The 21,451-nt window shown below is 35.9% G+C and overlaps 1 protein-coding gene across 9 annotated transcripts in view; it reads right to left on the reverse strand.

Moving 5' to 3' along the window:
* The window catches only part of CSNK1G3 (casein kinase 1 gamma 3), a 116,018-nt gene that overhangs the window by 31,608 nt on the left and 62,959 nt on the right, over nucleotides 1-21,451 (reverse strand). For 7 of the 9 annotated variants that reach the window (XM_061422946.1, XM_061422943.1, XM_061422944.1 and 4 more), the window contains 3 exons: nucleotides 10,783-10,868; nucleotides 10,582-10,666; nucleotides 4,266-4,414 (listed from right to left, as the gene is read on the reverse strand). In XM_061422946.1, coding sequence (XP_061278930.1) covers nucleotides 4,266-4,414; nucleotides 10,582-10,666; nucleotides 10,783-10,868 — 320 coding nt within the window. The remainder of the gene's footprint in view (nucleotides 1-4,265; nucleotides 4,415-10,581; nucleotides 10,667-10,782; nucleotides 10,869-21,451) is intronic. The other 2 variants (XM_061422947.1, XM_061422942.1) reach the window with 1 other exon arrangement.

Consider the following 21,451-nt stretch of genomic DNA (forward strand, 5'->3'; position numbering starts at 1 on the left):
ATCAAGACAAATTTTTTGGGCAGTTTTTATAGTTAAAAAAACCTAAACTTGCTCTGATACGTAAGTATCAGTCTATTGCAAAATAAGCTAAAACTGCTAGAATAATTAAAGTATACTCTAAAATTACAAATATCTTGAGCAATGACTAAAGAAAAAACTAGCTGATCTTTTAAAGTAGTCACTAGAATACTATATTTTTAAAAAGTATATTTGATATTAAGAACTAAATCAAAAGCAAAACATTCAAAATAACCCATTACTCTAAAAAGCAGACTCCAAATTCTCCCTTTTTACAAAACACAAAGAATGAATCCTTTAAAATTATTTATTCTCAATACTAAAATGTATATGGAACCACAAAAGACCCTGTCTAACAATCTTGAGAAAAAAGAACAAATCTGGAGGTATAACACTCCCTGACTTCAGACTATACTACAAACCTGCAGTAATCAAATCAGTACAGTACTGGCTTAACGACAGACATATGTCAACAGAAAAGAGAGCTCAGAAATAAACCCACATATGTATGATCAATTAACCTAATTAATCTATAACAGAGGAAGCAAGAATATACAAATAACAAAAGACAGTCTCTTCAATAAGTGGTGCTGAAAAACTGGACAGCTGTGTGTAAAAGAAGGAGATCAGAACATATTCTAACACCATATACAAAAACACACTCAAAACAGATTAAAGACCTTTATTATGAAACCACAAAATTCCTGGAAGAAAGCATAAGTGAACACTCTGACTTAAATTGTAGCAATATTTTTTTGGATCTGTCTCTTACGGTAGAAGAAACAAAAGCAAAAATAAACAAATGGGACCTAATTAAACTTTAAAGCTTTGACACAGCAAAGAAAACCATCAACAAAATGAAAAGACAACCTACTGAATATATTTGCAAATGATATGACTGAAAAGAGGTTAATATTCAAAATTTATGAACAGCTCATACAGTACCAAAAAAACAAACAACAAATAAGCAGATCTGAATAGTTTTCCAAAGAAAACACACAGATGGCTAAGAGATGCATGAAAAAATGTTCAACATTACTAATCATCAGAGAAATTAAAATCAAAACCATAATGAGACATCATTTCACACTTGTCAGAATGGCCATTATTAAAAAGACACGAAATAACAATTGTTGGTGAGGATATGGATAAAACGGAACCCTTGTGCACTACTGGTGGAAATTTAAATGAGTACAGCCACTATGGTAAACATTATGAAGACTCCTCAAAACACCAGAAGTATAACTACCATATGATCCAGCATTACACCGCTGGGTACATATTCAAAGAAAATGAAAAAAGTAATTCAAAAGGTTTATACACCTCAATGTTCAAAACAGCATTATATACAACAGCCAAGATATAGAAGCAACCTAAGTGCCCAGCAGCAGATGAATGGACAAAGAAGATATGGAGAGGAGCTTCCCTGGTCACTCAGTGGTAAAGAATCCACCTGCTAATGCAGGAGACATGGGTTCAGTCCCTGATTCAGAAGATCGCACATGCCTTGGGGCAATTAAACCTGAGTGCTACAACTACTCTAGAGCCCACGTGCTACAACAACTGAAGCCCGCAAGCCCGAGAGCCAAGGAAAACCACTGCAATGAGAAGCCAGCACACTGCAGCTAGAGATAGCCCCTGTTCTCTGCAACTAGAGAAAAGCCTGCACAGCAATGAAGACCCAGAACAGCCAAAAGTAAAAAGATTAAAAAAAAAAATTTTTTTTAAAGAAAAGTTAAGGAAGAACTATGGACGGAGGTTTGGGACACTGTATAGGAGGCAGGGATCAAGACCATCCCCAAGAAAAAGAGATGCTAAAGGTAAAATGGTTGGCTGAGGAGCCTTACGAATAGTTGTGAAAAGAAGAGAAGAGAAAGGCAAAGAACAAAAGTAAAGATATACCCATTTGAATGCAGAGTTCCAAAGAATAGCAAGGAGAGATAAGAAAGCCTTCCTCAGTCATCAATGCAAAGAAAGAGAGGAAAACAATAGAAGGGAAAAGACTAGAGACCTCTTCAAGAAACTCAGAGATTCCAAGGGAACATTTCATGCAAACATGGGCACAATAAAGGACAGAAATGGTATGGACCTAACAGAAGCAGAAGATATTAAGAAGAGGTGGCAAGAATACACAGAAATACTATACAAAAAAAATCTTCACGTCCCAGATAACCACAATGGTGTGATCACTCACCTAGAGCCAGATATCCTGGAATGTGAAGACAAGTGGGCCTTAGGAAGCATCACTACAAACAAAGCTAGTGGAGGTGATGGAATTCCAGTTAAGCTATTTCAAATCCTAAAAGATGAAGCTGTGAAAGTGCTGCACTCAATATGCCAGCAAATTTGGAAAACTCAGCAGTGGCCACAGGACTGGAAAAGGTCAGTTTTCATTCCGATCCCAAAGAAAGGCAATGCCAAAGAATGCTCAAACTACCGCACAGTTGCACTCATCTCACACGCTAGTAAAGTAATGCTCAAAATTCTCCAAGCCAGGCTTCAACAATATGTGAACCATAAACTTCCAGATGTTCAACTGGATTTAGAAAAGGCAGAGGAATCAGAGATCAAATTGCCAAAATCCACTGGATCATCGAAAAAGCAAGAGAGTTCCAGAAAAACATCTACTTCTGTTTTATTGACTAAGCCAAAGCCTTTGATTGTGTGGATCACAACAAACTGGAAAATTCCAAAAGAGAGGGGAATACCAGATCACCTGACCTGCCTCTTGAGAAACCTATATGCAGGTCAGGAAGCAACAGTTAGAACTGGACATGTAACAACAGACTGGTTCCAAATTGGGAAAGGAGTACGTCAGGCTGTATACTGTCACCCTACTTATTTAACTTATATGCAGAGTACATCATGAGAAACGCTGGGCTGGATGATGTACAAGCTGGAATCAAGATTGCCGGGAGATATATCAATAACCTCAGATATGCAGATGATACCACCCTTATGGCAGAAAGTGAAGAATAACTAAAAAGCCTCTTGATGAAAGTGAAAGAGGAGAGTGAAAAAGTTGGCTTAAAACTTAACTTCAGAAAACTAAGATCATGGCATCTGGTCCCATCACTTCATGACAAACAGATGGGAAACAGTGGAAACTGTGAGAGACTTTCTTTTTGGGGGCTCCAAAATCACTGCAGATGGTGAATGCAGCCATGAAATTAAAAGACGCTTACTCCTTGGAAGAAAAGTTATGACCAACCTAGACAGCATATTCAAAAGCAGAGACATGAGTTTGCCAACAAAGGTCCGTTTAGTCAAAGCTATGGTTTTTCTAGTAGTCATGTATGGATGTGAGAGTTGGACCATAAAGAAAGCTGAGCACCGAACAACTGATGCTTTTGAACTGTGGTGTTGGAGAAGACTCTTGTGAGTCCCTTGGACTATAAGGAGATCCAACCAGTCCACCCTAAAGGAAATCAGCCCTAAATGTTCATTGGAAGGACTGATGCTGAAGCTGAAACTCCAATACTTCGGTCACCTGATACAAAGAACCGACTCATTTGAAAAGACCCTGAGGCTGGGAAAGATTGAAGTTGGGAGGAAAAGGGGATGACAGAGGATGAGATGGTTGGATGGCATCACCAACTCAACGGACGTAAGTCTGAGTAAACTCTGAGAGTTGGTGATGGACAGGGAAGCCTGGCATGCTGCAGTCCGTGGGGTCGCAAAGAGTTGGACATGACTGAGTGACTGAACTAGACTATATGATAAAATATTACTCAGCCATAAAAAGAATGGAATTCTGCCATTTGCAACAATGTGACTGGAACTATAGAGAATTATGCTTAGGAGAAATATACTCTTGTTATCATTATTATGTGGAGTCTTAAAAATAAAACACACAAATGAATATAACAAAAAAGGAACAGACTTAAAAATATGGAGAACAATCTTGTGGTTACCAGTGAGGAGAAAAAACAGAGGAGGGGCAAGACAAGAGTAGGGGATTAGGAGACACAAACTGCCATCTATGAAATAAATTAGTAAAAAGGATATACTGTACAGCACAGAAAAATATAGATATTATTCTGTAATAACTTAAAATGGAGTATAATCTATAAAAATTTTAAATCACTATGATGTTCACCTAAAACTTATACTGTAAATCAACTATATTTCAAAATAAAAAATTATTTGTTCTCAACTCTTTTCAAATAGAGGATCTCTACTATGAAAAAGGAAGCTAAGTACTACAAATAATCTTTTGTTTTTCTTATACAGCCTGGAGTACTCACCAACTGTTTACCAATCCAGTCATATTCATAATCAAACATATATCCTTTTCGATCAAACAAGTCAGTAAAAAGTTTTCTTAGGTAGTCATAATCTGGTTTTTCAAAAAAATCTAGCCTTCTTACATAACGAAGATATGTTGCCATTTCTTCTAGAAAGAAAATAAAAATTACTCTGATTAAACTTTTCTATATACATTTTAATAAAATTATAAATATCTAAAAGGACAAGTATTATAAGAACACATGAAAAAGTAGCAAGATTCTACTATCAGTGAAAATATTATGAACTTAATAACAATAAAATTAAAAGGGTGAAAAGGAGGAAAGGAAATAGAGACAAAAGAAAAACCTGAGATTTAACAAGTATTATTTTTGCTTCATTTCATGAGAAAAGGCTGAAATTTTTTTAAAATAATATTTTTAATAGAAACCTTGGCTAGTACTGAAGGTTGAAATAGAAATTTCAACAATGCATAATTATTTAATCACAAAACACCATACTCAGCTCATACTGTTAAAACTGATGGGAGCTGATTTATATAGGAAAGCATTTGCACTAGTTTGCTGGATGTCCTTTAGAATCTGCGACACAAACTAACTGCCTAAAAGAGGATTCAAATACTTAACCTAGGCTAAATGGTATTCTACCCAAAGGATCTAGCAACATTGCCATTTGATATTGGAATACATTCTTAAATAAGTATGGTTATACATCATTTTAATGCACATTTCTCACTATTTTTTTGCTAATGACTAATTACTTGCTTTTTATTATATACATATTTTAGACTACAGAAATTATGTTAGACAAAAAGCCAATTCAAGTGATTTTCTTATTTAAGTTCAAAATGGGTCGTAAGCAGCGGAGACATCTTGCAACATCAACAACACATTTGGCGTTGGAAATACAAAAACATACACTGTGGTGGTGGTTCAAGAAGTTTTGCAAAGGAGACAAGAACCTTGAAGATGAGGAGCCCAGTGACTGGCCATTAGAAGGTTGACAACAACCAATTGAGAGCATCATCGAAGCTAATCCTCTTACAACTTACACGACAAATTGCCAAAAACATCACCGTCGACCATTCTACAGTCATTCAGCATTTGAAGCAAATTGGAAAGCTGAAAAAGCTCAATAAGTGGGTGTCTCATGAGCCAACCGCAAGTCAAAAAAATCACTGTTTTGAAGTGCTGTCTTCTCTTCTTCTACAACAACAAACCATTTCTCGATCAAATTGTGACATGCAATGAAAAGTGGATTTTATATGACAACCAGAGACAACCAGCTCAGTGGCTGGACTGTGAAGAAGCTTCAAAGCACTTCTCAAAGCCAAATTTGCACCAAAAAGAGCTGTCACTGGTTGGTGGTCTGAAGCTGGCTGGTCCATTACACTATAGCTTTCTGAACCCTGGCAAAACCACTACATCTGAGAAGTATTCTCAACAAATGGATGTACTGAAAACTGAAATGCCTGCAGCCCAATGGCCCAATTCTTCTCCATGACAATGCCTGACTACACATCATACAAAAAACGCTTCAATGGGTCAACAAACTGGGCTAAGAAGTTTTGCCTCATCTGCTATATTCACCTGACCTCTCGCCAACTGATAACCACTTCTTTAAGCATCTCGATGACTTTTTGCAGGGAAAATGCTTCCACAATCAGCAGGAGGCAGAAAATGCTTTCCAAGACTTCATCGAACCTGGAAGCACGTATTTTTATGCTGCTGCTGCTGCTAAGTCGCTTCAGTCGTGTCTGACTCTGTGCGACCCCAGAGACAGCACCCACCAGGCTCCCCTGTCCCTGGGATTCAGGAATAAACAAACTTCTCTCTAGTGGGCAAAACTGTGTTGTCTTGGTCTTGTTCCTATTTTGTCCTGGTTGTCTTGTAATGGTTCCTATTTTGATTAAAAGAGCCTGGTTATAATGATTTAAATTCACAGTCTGAAATCACAATTACTTTTGCAGCAACCTACTTTGGCCACCTCATGCGAAGAGTTGACTCACTGAAAAAGACTCTGATGCTGGGAGGGATTGGGGGCAGGAGGAGAAGGGGACGACAGAGGATGAGATGGCTGGATGGCATCACCAACTCGATGGACATGAGTTTGAGTAAACTCCAGGAGTTGGTAATGGACAGGGAGGCCTGATGTGCTGAGATTCATGGGGTCGCAAAGAATTGGACACGACTGAGCGACTGAACTGAACTGAACTGAATATAAGCTCCATCTTCTACCTTCAAGTTTGGTTCTCATTTACTGTTACTGTATAAATCACAACCCCCTTCATGGATCACAGCCTTGTCACGGTGAAGAGGCTTGCGTAACTCAATGAAGCTGTGAACCATGCCATGCTGGGCCACCCAAGACAGATGGGTCACAGTGAAGAGTTCTCACAAAATGTGATCCAATGGAAAAGGAAATTGCAACCCACTCCAGTATTCTTGCCTGGAGAATCCCATAAACTATATGAAAAGGGAAAGATACATGATGCCAGAAGATGACCCTTCCAAGTCTGAAGGTGCCCAATATGCTACTGGGGAAGAGCGGAGGGCAATTACTAATAGCTCCAGAAAGAATGAAGCAGCTGGGCCAAAGTGGAAAATGATGCTCAGTTATGGTTGTGTCTGCTGGTGAAAGTAAAGTAGATGCTATAAAGAACAATACTGTAGCTAGCACACTGAAGCAACCTAGATGTCCATCGGCAGACAAATGGATAAGGAAGTTGTGGTACATATACACAATGGAATATTACTCAGCTATGAAAAAGGACACATTTGAGTCAATCCTAATGAAGTGGATAAAACTGGAGCCTATTATATAGGGTGAAGTAAGTCAGATGTTAATGCATATATATGCAGTATGTTAATGCATATATATGAAATTTAGAAAGATGGCAATGACTACCCTATATGCAAGACAGCAAAAGAGACACAGGTGTAAAGAAAAAACTTTTGGACTCTGTGGGAGAAGGCAAGGGTGGGACAAGTTGAGAGAATAGCATTGAAACATGTATATTACCATATGTAAAACAGATGACCAGTTCAAGTTCAATACATAAAGCAGGGCACTCAAAGCTGGTGCTCTGGGACAACCCAGAGAGATGGGGTGCAGGGGGAGGTGGGGCAGAGGATTCAGGAAGGAGGGACACATGTATACCCATGGCTGATTCATGTCAATGTATGGCAAAAACCACCACAATATTGTAAAGTAATTAGCCTCCAATTAAATAAATTAAAAAAAAAAAAAATAGAGACCAATACTGCATAGGAACCTGGAATGTTAGGTCCATGAATCAAGGTAAACTGGACATGGTCAAGGAGATGGCAAGAGTGAATATCAACATTTTAGGAATCAGTGAACTAAAATGGACAAGATTTGGGTGAATTTAATTCAGATGGCCATTATATCAACTATATGGGCAAGAATCCCTTAGAAGAAATGAAGCAGTCCTCATAGTCAACAAAGAGTCCAAAATGCAGTACCTGGGTACAATCTCAAAAATGACAGAATGATCTTGGTTTATTTCCAAGGCAAACCATTCAACATCTCATTAATTAAGTCTATACTCCAACCACTGATACTGAAGAAGCTGAAGCTGACTGGTTCTATGAAGACCAATAACACCTTCTAGAACTAACACCAAAAACAGATGTCCTTTTCATAATTAGGCTGTGTGTATGTGTGCTCAGTCATGTCTGACTCTTTGCAAGTCTACCCCAAGGACTGAGCCTGCCAGGCTCCTCTGTCCATGGGATTTCTCAGGCAAGAATACTGGAGTGGGTTGCCATTTCCTTCTCCAGGGGATCTTCCCAACCCAGGGATCGAACCCACATCTCTCGAGTCTACTACATTGGCAGCTGGGTTCTTTACCACTAGCACCACTTGGAAAGCCCTTCATAATCTTGGGGACTGGAATGCAAAAGGAAAAAGTCACGAGTTATCCACAACAATACACAAGTATCCACAATAATACACAAGTTTGGCCTTGGAATACAAAATGAAGCAGGGCAAAGGTTAAAAGAATTTTGTCAAGGGAACATATTAGTCATAGCAAACACCTTTTCCAACACAAGAGACGATTCTATACATGGACATCACCAAATGATCAACAGCAAAATCAGACTGATTATATTCTCTGCAGCTGAAGATAGAGAAGCTCTATACAGGTAGCAAAAACAAGACCTGGAGCTGACTGTGGCTCAGATCATGAGCTTCTTACTGCAAAATTCAGGCTTAAATTGAAGAAAGTAGGGGAAACCACTATACCTAAAACAAATCCCTTATGATTATACAGTGGAGACGAAGAACAGATTCAAGGGATTAGATTTACTAGAGAGAGTGCCTGAAGAACTATGGATTGAGGTGTATAACACTGTACAGGAGGCAGTGAATGAAACCATCCCAAAGAAAAAAAATGCAAGGAAGCAAAGTGGTTGTCTGAGGAGGATTAGGAAGCTAAGGAAAGCAGAGAACTAAAAGGCAAGGGATAAAGGGAAAGATATACCCAACTGAATGCTAGCAAGGCTATGCTCAAAATCTTTCAAGCAAGGCTTCAGAAGTATGTGAACCAAGAACTTCCAGAAGTACAAGCTGGGTTTAGAAAAGGCAGAGGAACCAGAAATCAAATTGCCAACACTTGTTGGATCATGGAGAAAGCAAGGGACTCCCAGAAAAGCATCTACTTCTGCGTTAGCCTTTGCCTGTGCAGATCACAACAAACTGTGGAAAATTCTTAAAGAGATGGGAATACCAGACCACCTTAACCTGTCTCCTGAGAAAACTGAATGTGGGTCAAGAAGCAACAGTTAGAACTGGACATGAAACACTGGACTGGTTCAAAATTGAGAAAGGAGGATGACAAGGCTGTATACTGTCACCCTGCTTATTTAAATTCTATGCAGAGTACGTTATGCAAATGCTAAGCTGAATGAATCACAAGCTGGAATCAAGACTGCCAGGAGAAATATCAACAACCTCAGATATGTAGATAATACCACTCTAACAGCACAAAGTGAAGAGGAACTAAACAGTCTATTGACGAGGGTCCAAGATCAGAGTGAAAAAGCTCTCTTAAAACTCAACATTCAAAAAAATAACATCATGGCATCCAGTTGCATCACTTCCTGTCAAATAGAAGGGGAAAAAGTAGAAGCAGTGACAGATTTTATTTTCTTGGGCTCCAGAATTACTGTGGACAGTGTCTGCAGCCATGAAATTAAAAGACACTTGCTCCTTGGAAGGAAAGCTGTAACAAACCTAGGAGCATATTAAAAAGAAGAGACATCACTTTGCTGACAAAAGGTCCATACAGTCAAAGCTATGGTTTTTCCAGTAGTTGTGTACAGATATGAGAGTTGGACCATAAAGAAGGCTAAGTGCCAAAGAACTGATACTTTCAAACTGTGGCAGTGGTGAAGACTTTTGAGAGTCCCGTGGATTGCAAGAAGACCTAATCAATCAATTCTAAAGGAAATCAACCCTGTTTATTCACTGGACCTAAAGCCCTATATTTGGCTAACAGATTTCCAAAGAGCCGACTCACTGGAAAAGACCGAGATGCTGGGAAACATTGAAGGCAAAAGGAAAAGGGGGCCACAAAGGATGCAATGGTTGGAAAGCATCACTGACACAACGGACGTGAATTTGAACAAACTCCAGGAGATAGTGGGAAACAGGGGAGCTTGGTATGCTACGGTCCAACGGGTCGCAGAGTCGGACATGACTTAGGGACTGAACAACAACAAAATATTCTAACAGGTATTTTAACACATTACAGACACATTACTCTTATCCGTTAATTAATTTAGAAATCTTAAGTAAATTTTTGTTGATTGATTTCATGTGAGTTGCCAAAAAACTACATAAGAACAAAACTATCTTCAGAAAATAAAAAATTAGCCTAAAAGCAGTAAGGTTAGCAGATTTTGCTGTACTTGGAAAACTAGACTACATCATATATCACATACCTCCTTTGAGATTGATACTGAGTTTCAAATGACTAAAACTGGATACCAAAACTTTACAGTTGGTATTTCTGAGCAAATATTTCAACTTATTGAAAGTATGCTGTTGAAGAAAATACTATTTTAGCTGGTACTAGCCAACACTATAAGAAGGATTTTTTTCCATTAATATCATCTTACAAAGCAAACACATAAATTGCCCCTGTGGTCTGTGTATCAAATGCTGACATCTTTTAAATCATATTTTTTAAGCATGAAAAAAGTACTTATAAACTTAAGTAATGACAATTAACACTTACAGTTTTCTGTGTATAATAAGCACATGTATCAGTACAGCATTATTCATTACCTGGAAAATTTTCACATAACACTTCTATTGGTGTGGCTCGTTTTGTATCTCCAATTTTCTGATACCTCTCCTTTAATGTGTCAGCCTAAAATAGAAAGTAAAAACTCTTGAAAAGTAATTTTAAAATTAAATACTTGGAAGAAAGTATCTTAATAAATTAATAACTTATTAAACTCAATAAAGAAACACAAAAACAATTACCTTTAAACCTTGCCAAGGAAGACTGCCTCTCAGAAAATACATGAACATGTGACCTAACGCTTCTAAGTCATCTCTTCTACTTTGTTCTGAAATATAAGAGAAACATAAATTTAATGTTCCTTTCCCAGTAAAGGATGGAAGAATGGAAAAATGATTCTTTCCTTACATGTAAATTAATTCCTGATAATTCCTCAAAGTCCAGCATATAAAATACAAATCTAATCATGCCTAAACAATAATGGTTTTACAGTAAAATTATCATGCATTTAAAAAATATGACACTATGATTTCTTTACATGCTACTGGAGATTTCTTTCCTTCCCTAAATATTAATATCTATTCCTACAAATAAGGTAAGGAGGAACGGGTTCCATGATGAAAAACAAGAGTCACTGTGTACTACAGCTCCACTTTACAAGATATACAATATAACATATTAAAAATTTTGAAAATACCTAGAACTAACAACGTTTAACTTTCTTTAGTCCTCCATTTCCTAAACTTAAATGAGCACAAAAATTCCATCCCACATACCATACTCTCCATTACTATTAAATACCATTAATATATTGCAAAATATATTTTTAAAAGCACTTGCGTTTGACACATTCCAATGGTAGTAACTCCTCCGGCAGCACCAAAAATATGCTACCAGAACAAATTGCCATTTTCAAGTTTCTATTGTTCTAGTAACAAAAGGTTGTATAGCATATAACTGAATGATATAATAACAGACCAAGACTCAGAGAGGTACTTACAAATATTTGCTGAGTGAATTTTTTTTTTTCAATTTGTCACTTGACCTAAATGCTTAATTTTTGTTAGTATTTTAAAATAATACAAAAATTCTAAAAGTAAGAGGAGATAATAATAGTTTAATAAGAGGATGTTCATGTGCAAGATGTTTCATCCAAATGAACACGAAGACTATCCAAGCAGTACTAAATGTTTTAGGAAAAGCAAACCTTTCAAAGGACAGATCTGAACTAGAGTGAAAGGGTCAAAAATGTTTTAATTTTTACTACGCAACCTTAGAATATTCTGTAATTGTCTTCTGAAACACTTGTTACAGTTTTAATAAATATGTATGTGCTTTTATTTAATCAACATCTATCCTCTCACCTGACATTATCACAGGAGAACAGAGGTCTCTGGCTCAATAGCCTCAGGGCCTAGTGCCCCAGGGCTGCCACAAAACAGGCAATCAAGGCATACTACTTAAATATATAAGTGACTATTTAAAAATATACTAGATTTGTCCCTATTAATACTAGATTATATCTCTTTTCTATAAATATAAGGAAATATCTAGAAGAATAGGCATCAAATCATTAGTAATCAGGGGTAGGAAACTGCAGGACCAGATAGGATATTTCAATAGCTCACTTCATAATTTCAAAAACGTGATATAATGGGAATTTTTCCTTATATTTCATATTTTAACAATGTAAGCATATTTTATTTTTAAAAAAGCAAGCTTTCAAAATAAGTAATATAGACTTTAAATTCTTCTAAAACCCATTAATGAAAGCAGGATATGAATAACATGAAAAAAGTCCAGTAATGACTTTTTAAACTAAAATTTCACTTTATTAGACCCGAGGAGTCTTAAAGAATGAGAAGTCAAGGAAAGAAAAAAATATTATTTCTGAAGTCCCCTGAGAATCAGAATCACCTCTGAAGCTCTTAAGAATGTCAGATGAGCACACCTAATGCTGGATGTTGATTCTCTGGGGACGACACAGAGTAGAAGAATGTATACTTAAAGTTTAGCAGATGATTCTGAAGTATAACCAGATTTGATAAGCACTAAAAACAAAGTTCTTTTACTCAAGTCTAATTTTACATATAATAAAATACACTTATTAAAGGGTACAGTTTGATAAATATTGACAACACATACATATAAGTACTACTACAATCAAGAAGTATTTCCAACACTCCAAAAGATTCCCTTTCACGCCTTGCCTGCTATTCTCCCCCTCCCCTGGCCTCAACCAGGCACATGTTTTCTGTTACACTACAGTAGACTTGATTTTTTATAGAGTTTCACATGCATAGGATCATACAGTATGAACCGTTGTGTCCAGATTCTTCTGCTTTACTCCTGTTGCTGTAAGCATTAATTAGTACCTCAATACTTTTTATTGCCAACATCATTTATCTATTCGGCTCCTGACATACCTTTGAGGACCTTCCAGTTTTGAGTTATTGTAAATAAGGCTGTTAGGATCATTCTTGCACAAGTCTTTGTGCGGACACATGTTTTCATTTCTCTCACATATCCAGGAGTGGGATTACTCCGTTATATGGCAAGTGTAGGTTTGACTTTATAAGAAACGTATACGCTATTTTCCAAAGGGTTTGTCCCATTTTATGTTTCCATGAGCAATACATGAGACTTCAAGTTGCTCCAGAACCTATCATTTAGTATGTATCTTTCAAATTTAGCTACGCTAATGGCCATGAAGTATTACCTCACTGTGATTTGAGTTTCACTGGTGACAACATTTTGAACATTGTTTCATGTTGTTACTGGTCATTCACATCTTTTTGTGACATGTTGTGACACGACTGAACGACTTCACTTTCACTTTTCACTTTCCTGCATTGGAGAAGGAAACGGCAACCCACTCCAGTGTTCTTGCCTGGAGAATTCCAGGGATGGGGGAGCCTGGCGGGCTGCCGTCTATGGGGTCGCACGGAGTCGAACACGACTGAAGTGACTTAGCAGCAGCAGCACCAGTGACACTGTACCCATGTTTTAAAAAATTATATTATTTGTCTTATAATAAATCTTAAAGAGTTGTTTGTGTATTTTGGATGTAAGTCATTTTCAGATACAAGCTTTGCAAATACTTCCTCCCACACTGTAGCATATTTTTTTCATTTGCTTAACAGTATCCTTCAAAGAACAGCAGTTTATATTTAGATGAAACCAAATTTATTGGACGTCCTTGTTGTTGTTTTATTGTTTATGCTTTTTTGTCTCAGCTAGAACATCTTTGACTCCCCTAAGGTCACAAAGATTTTCTATCTTTCCTTTAAGAAATACTATAGTTTTGGCTCTAACATTTAAATCTATGAATCATTTGAAGTCTTTTTCTCCTGTTTTCTTTTGTTGTAAGGGTTTAGATTCATTTTTTCAATACTGATGCCTAGTTATTCTCACAAAGTTTCTTGAGAAGGCTGTCTTTTCCCCTTGGGTATCTTTTGCACTATCCTCAAAAATCAATTGGAGAAGGCAATGGCACCCCACTCTAGTACTCTTGCCTGGAAAATCCCATGGACGGAGGAGCCTGGTAGGCTGCAGTCCATGGGGTTACAAAGAGTCAGACACGACTGCGCGCCTTCACTTTCACTTTTCACTTTCATGCATTGGAGAAGGAAATGGCAACCCACTCCAGTGTTCTTGCCTGGAGAATCCCAGGGACGGGGGAGCCTGGTGGGCTGCCGCCTATAGGGTCGCACAGAGTCGGACATGACTGAATCGACTTAGCAGCAGACTTGGCAGCAAAAATCAATTAAGCATCCATGTATGGGTCTATTTCAGAACTGTATTATGATTCAATTATCTATGTCTATACCAACACCACCCAAAATAAGTAAAAGAAAGGAAAAAATAATGATAAATTAGAAAACCAATAATGACAAAATGGACAATCAGTAGAGAAAAATATTGAAATCAAAAGCTGGTTATTTGAAAAGTTCAATAAAATTAATCCTCTCATTAGGATAAAGGAAAGAACACAAATTACTATTATCTGGGGGCATCAGGACAGATCCTACAGACAGTAAAAGGATGATAAAGGAATGTTACAAACTAACATTAAGCCAATACATTCAACAACTTAGATGAAATGGACAAGTATTTGAAAGCTATAAATTACCAAAATTACCTCAAGAAGAAGACAACTTTATATTAGTTAAACAAAATGTAATTTATAATCTCCAAATATAACTATGGGCCCAGAAATGATCTAGTAAATTCTATTAAACATTTAAGGAACAATACCATTTCTACACAAACTCTTTCAGAAAACAGAAGAGAAGGAAACCCCTCCCAACTTGATTCACTACCCTGTTACCAAAGCCAGACAAAGGCATTACAAGCAAAGAAAACTACAGGAAATATCTCTCATTAACACAGATGTAAAATCCTTAAAAAAAAAGTAAACCATGATGAAGTAGGGGTCATCCTATGACTTGAAGTTTGGTTTAACTTTCAAAAATCAATTGATATAATTCTCCAAAATTAAAAGAAGATATGAATCATAAGAACATCTCAAAAAATATAGAAAAAGTATTTGAGAAAAGCTAACATGCATTTATGATTAAAAAAAAAACACCTCTCAAATAAAAAGAGAAGGAAACTTCTTCACATTGCAAAAGGACTTCTATGAAAAAAACAAAAATTCTTATGTAAGTAAAAGGCATCCCTAAGATCCAGAACAAAGCAAGGATGTTCACTCACATTTTCTATTCAATATTGTACTAGAAGTTCCTGTCAGTACAACAAAAGAAAGAGAAAAAATTAAAAGATATTCAGATTGTAACTGACGAAGTGAAACTATTTTTCTTTGCAGACAATATGACTGCATATGTAGAAAATCCGAATCCTAATCCACAAAAAAAAAAAAAGTGTTAGGACTAGTAAATGAGTTTTAGCAAGGATATATGATACAAGGTCAGTATATAAAAATTAATTGTATTCCTATTCTAGAAATGAACAATTGGAAAATGAATGTGAACAGTAATAAAATTTCCAATAGCATCAGAAAACATGAAATGTGGGGATCAATTTATCAAAATACAAGCAATACCTTGTAGTACTGATTGTAGTAATTATAGTATATGGTTTTCAAGACTAAATGCTAAATGTATATAAATACAGTGGGCCCACCATATTCATGGGTTCTGCCTCTGTGGATTCAACCAACTATGGACTGAAATATCTGTAAAAAATAATTCCAGAAAGTTCCAAAAAGCAAAACTTGAACTTGCCAAGGGTTGGCAACTATTACAAAGTATTTACATTGTATTAGTTATTATAAATAATCAAGAGATGATTTAAAGTATATGGGAGAATGTGTGTAGGTTATATGCAAATACTATGCAATTTTATATTAAGGGCTGAGCATCCTTGGGTTTTGGCATCCTCAGGGTCCTGGAACCAATTTGTGGATACCAAGGGACAAGTATACTGAGCCCTACAGTAGGATTTTTATTAAGAAGAACTGGTCATAAAGGCAATTCTCCACTGAATTCAATCCAAGAGGAGGTTTAGTTATCACAGTGAGAAGAAGTCAAGATCATAAGGCGATCTTGCCTACATGCTTATCTCACAGAACAGTCTTATAACCTACAGAGTATTTAAAAATTCAAACCATAAATAGGAGCTATTAAAATAAGCCTATTACCAAAACTTGGTCTGAAATATTTCTTCCTCTGATAATTCCTTTCTGTTTTATCACCAACTGACAAATTTGAAAATAAATTTCACTGTGCAGTAACAGAAGTCATGAAGAGGGCTTTCTTTTTGAAACACAGTAACTAAAGAATACCTCCTCTGGTCTTTAACAGTTGAGTTAGATGAAAAAAAATCTCCCAAAGGTAATTTGGCCCATATTAAATCTTGTTCACAATCTTTAAATTAGTTCACTACAAAGGATCATTTGAAAATGTATGTTTTTGTCAAAGGCAGAATCTTTACTATAGGAACTCTTGCTTTGAGCAATTAAAACATTAAAAAGTGACAATTTTCTTTACAATAGAATAACTATAACTTATTGTTATTTTAACAACTTATTGGCCAGAGACATTATTAATATTAATACATCTTTTGTAACCTGAACATTATTGACCAGAGAGTTTCAATATTCACTTAACTAACAAATCACTGGCCACAGCTGTTAGTTTCTGCAAAAATCTCCCAGTGAATAATGTGTTAAATAGGTTCTCCAATAAATTTAAAGGTTATGTAAAGAGTCAAATTAAAATTCTGCTCTTCGGGAATATATGTATCACATAAAGTAACACAACCAACACATACTACAAGCCCAGTGTGTGTCAGTGCTTCATACAGATGATCTTTTAAAACTACAGTTATACTCAAAGTGTCAGTTATCCCCCAATAAAGAAATTAAGGCTCAGAATAATTGTGACTAGCTCAAACCTATGCAGAATTTCAGATCATGTGTCTGTACTTTTTTTCATTTCAGAAAACAAGGTTGCTGCTGCTAAATCGCTTCAGTCGTGTCCGACTCTGTGCGACCCCATAGACGGCAGCCCACCAGGCTCCCCCGTCCCTGAGATTCTCAAGGCAAGAACATTGGAGTGGGTTGCCATTTCCTTCTCCAATGCGTGAAAGTGAAAAGTGAAAGTGAAGTCGCTCAGTCGTGTCCGACTCTTAGTGACCCCATGGACTGCAGCCTACCAGGCTCCTCCGCCCATGGGATTTTCCAGGCAAGAGTACTAGAGTGGGGTGCCATTGCCTTCTCCGAGAAAACAAGGTAGAGTCAATCAATTAATTAAACGCTTATTACAAATCTCTACAATGCTTTTCTATTTAAAAATTCTACTCATGCAACTCAACATTATTTTCCTCTTTTTAAAACTGACTTATTACCTAGCATTGTTTCCACTGCCACTGAATTTCTATTCAATTTTCAACAGAAAAATACCACCCCAAAATATCAAAAGTCCCACTAAAAGGTAGGAAACCCTCTAATATATCCACGTATATTTTTAAAAGTAAATTTATTACTGCATTTCCCTGCAAAAATAAAAAATGAGGCTAAAAACATGTTAGTTAAACTAAATACAAGCATGACAAGAGAGCTGAACAACAAAAATTCTCACCAAAGAAAGTTTATCCTTTATATGTAACCAAAATATAAAAACAAAAATCACTACAAGCAAATAAAGTTTCACTTTATATTTCCTTCTAAAAGGATTAAAGTTATTTTTCCTTGGCATCTCATAAAAAAAAAAAAAAAAAAAACTCTTTCACAAGATTCACTGAGCTTATTCACATTTTTCAAAATCACATAACTGAGTTTCTTAGAAATGAAAACACAAACTCAAAAGAAAAAGAATAAGCATAATTATGCAAGACAATTCTCAGCAACAACCCACTAATCCAAATACCTTATCTAGAAATACCAAAAACTCAGAAAGAAAAAATATGTTTTCTGAGCAATGGAACTCAAAATATGCATAAATCTGATTCCTCAAAAAGTCCTCTTAAAAATCTAGTTATCTTAATTTAGATATAATTCCAATGAGTTTGGCTATCAGGTTACAAGAAGCAAAACAAAAGATGAGAAAGTGCTGCCAGCAGTAGCTGTACTATACACAGTAACAAAAAGTAATCAAACATATAGTTGATGGGATAAAAACCTGTTTAAAAAAAAAAACACTGCTTCAAGACCTACTGCATGGTAGTGGCTAAGGAACAGACAAATAGATCAATGAACAGAATAGAGCGCCCAGGAACAGACTCTCATTAACAGTCAACTGACCTTCAACAAAGAAGCAAAGGCAATACAACGGAGCAAAGACAAGTCTTTTTAACAAATGGTGCTAAGACAGCTGAACATTCATATGTAGAAAAATGAATCTAGACACAGAACTTACACTGTTCACTATTCAAATTAACTAAAATAGATAAGAGACCTAAACAGGAAACACAAAGTTACAAAGTTCTTAGAAGATAACACAGGAGAAAATCTAGATGACCTTGGGTTTGGTGATGAGTTTTAAGATGTAATACTATAAGCACAATACATGAAAGAAATAACTGATAAACTGGACTTCATTAAAATTAAAACTTCTGCTCTACAAAAAATACCATCAAGAGAATAAAAAGATAAGCCATAGACTGGGAGAAAATATTTGCAAAAGACACATCTCATAAAAAACTGTTATCCAAAAGAGACAAACAACCCTTAAAATTCAACAATAAGAAAATAACCACATTGATTAAAATGGGCCAAAGACCTTAACAGACACCTCAACAAAGAAGATACACAGATGACAAATAAGCATATGAAAAGATGCTCCACATCACATGGCATCAGGAAATGCAAATTAAAACAAGATAACACTACAGACCTATTTGGTATAAATCCAGAACACTAACAATATCAAATGCTAGTGAGAATGCAGAGCAATAAGAATTCTCATTCATTGGTAGCTGGAATACAAAATGGTAGTCACTTTGGAAGACAATTTGGGGGTTTCTTACAAAACTAAACATACTCAAACCACATGTTGAAGCAACTGAGCTTTTTTATATTTACACAAAGGAGCTGAAAACCTTATGTCATACAAAAACTACACAAGGATGTGTACAGCAGTTTTAGTCATAATTGCTAAAACTTGAAAGCAATGAAGAGGTCCTTCAGTAGATGAATGGATAAATAATCTGTGTTATCTCCAATGGAAAATTATTCAATACTAAGTGAAATGAGTTATCAAGCCAAGAAAAAACATGAAGGAAATGTAACTACGTATTACTAAGTGAAAGAAGCCAATCTGAAAAGGTTACATACTGTATGATTCCAACTATATGGAGTCTGGAAAAAGCAGAACTATGGAGACAAGAAAAAGACCAGTGGTTGTCAGGGGCTGGAGAGAGGAAGGGATTAAGTGAAGCATAGAGGATGCTTAGAAAGTGAAACTAACGTCTAGGATACTACAGGTAGATACATGTCATTATAAATTTGTCCAAACCCACATAATACACAACACCAAGAGTGAACCCCAAAGTAAACTACAGACTCTTGGCAATAACGATGCATCCGTGTGGATTCATCCACTATCAAAAACGTACCACTTTGGTGTCATCGTATTACAGTGAGCACATGCGGGGACAGGGTAAAAAGGAAACCTCTGTACTTTGTGCCTAATTTTGCTATGAATTTAAAACTGCTCTAAAAATTAATGTTATTTTTTAAAAATACAGAACTATTTAAATGCACTTTTTCTAAACTTATTTAAATATACATCCTAACACTCTCCAAGTGGCCTTGAGGGTATCACTTTAGAACAACAATCATAAAAAAATTATGACACTGAAATATCAAGAAAACACCAATTAGGTTTATTATACTTTGTTTCAAAAAGCAAGGAATTGTGCAGTATAAACTGTTAAAATGTAACTGAAAAATGAAAATGCGAGCTTTTAAACTGTTAAAAAGCTGTTTGGAGAGGCTTCAGGAGTAGGTCTCAGGATTTGGGGCAATTAGCTGGAAATCATATGCATCACATCACAGAATGAAAAAATTATGATTTTTATAACACCATAATTCTGTGATTGCTTCTCTCCCATTCTGAGCACTTTCCACTGAGGGAATTAAAATACCATTCTTCTTTGGAACACAGATTCTTCTTAACAATTACAAAGCAACTGGCAACTTATTCCTCAAATCCTAGTCTTTTTACTCATGAATACTCAATAACAGTTAAAAATAAAAGACAAGTTTATTTCAAGACACTTGCTAACGAGAAATACATAGTATTTACTTAATTTCAAATGACTCCAATAAGACAAAAAAGAAAAAAAGTAATCCAAAGAAAGATTATAAAATGAGGCTCAAAGCACTTGAGAAAAAAAAAGTCTTTAAAAACTATTAAAAAGAAGATACTTGATGAGATGCAATTAAAAATAATTCAACCTGATAGTACTAAAGAATGCGTCCATTAAAGCAAACCAAAGAAATCAACATTTGTCACATGCAGCTTCATTGAGATTTCATCTTGATCAGTGACTGCTGCAAGTACAAGAAAAATATTATACAAATGAATCACTATATCTTCCTTCTAGACATAAATCTTCTAATTAAGATCAATAGACATACATACACCACAGAAATAAAGATACTAAATTCTATAATGTGATCTTAACACTATTCCTCCATATTATATTAAGGGACAACTTTTTCCCTTAGTTGGGAAGGTCACTTTTTCACTGTCCTTAATCTCTTCCTGATTCCTCACAAAGCCAAGTGCTCTAAACTCAAAACACCACTAACTATTGCCTGTTCACAGCCTCTCAAACATATAGAATGCTTTAACTCTAGCACTCAAACTCACTCTACATTAGCTCATTCTTAATTTTAAAAAAACGGAACTCATATAACCTGTCAAACAAATTTTCTATTTTTACCATCCATTCCAAAATTCTACATCAAAACTGAGAATAAGAGCTTTTACAAATGAGAGAAAGTAAGGTTTAAAGCTTTTGTTCTTTGCAGAACTTGCCAAATAAATAATTTTGTGTTTGCTTCCTGAAAGAAGAGTAAAAAAGAGATTATTACAATAGTTAAATGCCATTTCCCAAGCTCTGAAGGCTTTTCTAACAAGGAAAAACATATCAGACCACTTTGCCATTTCTACAAATAGAATCCTGTTACATTTACCATTGTTCAGATAAAGAACACCAGGCCAGAAGGAAGTCATGACTTCATGTCTCATAATAAAGCGAACCTTTGTTAGTTGTTATAAAATAGTCTTAACAACTACCATGAAATGAAAATTTCTCAGACACTGTTCATATAAACATAGATGTGCCTGGTTTTAACAGAAGACACAACCCTGAAAGCTGTGTATCTACCCAAGCATGTTTTAAAATCTATCAGGAAAAGTCTGTTATTAAAAGGCACTC

The sequence above is a fragment of the Bos javanicus genome, chromosome 7 (assembly GCF_032452875.1).
Source record: "Bos javanicus breed banteng chromosome 7, ARS-OSU_banteng_1.0, whole genome shotgun sequence".
In the NCBI taxonomy this organism is placed as follows: domain Eukaryota; kingdom Metazoa; phylum Chordata; class Mammalia; order Artiodactyla; family Bovidae; genus Bos; species Bos javanicus.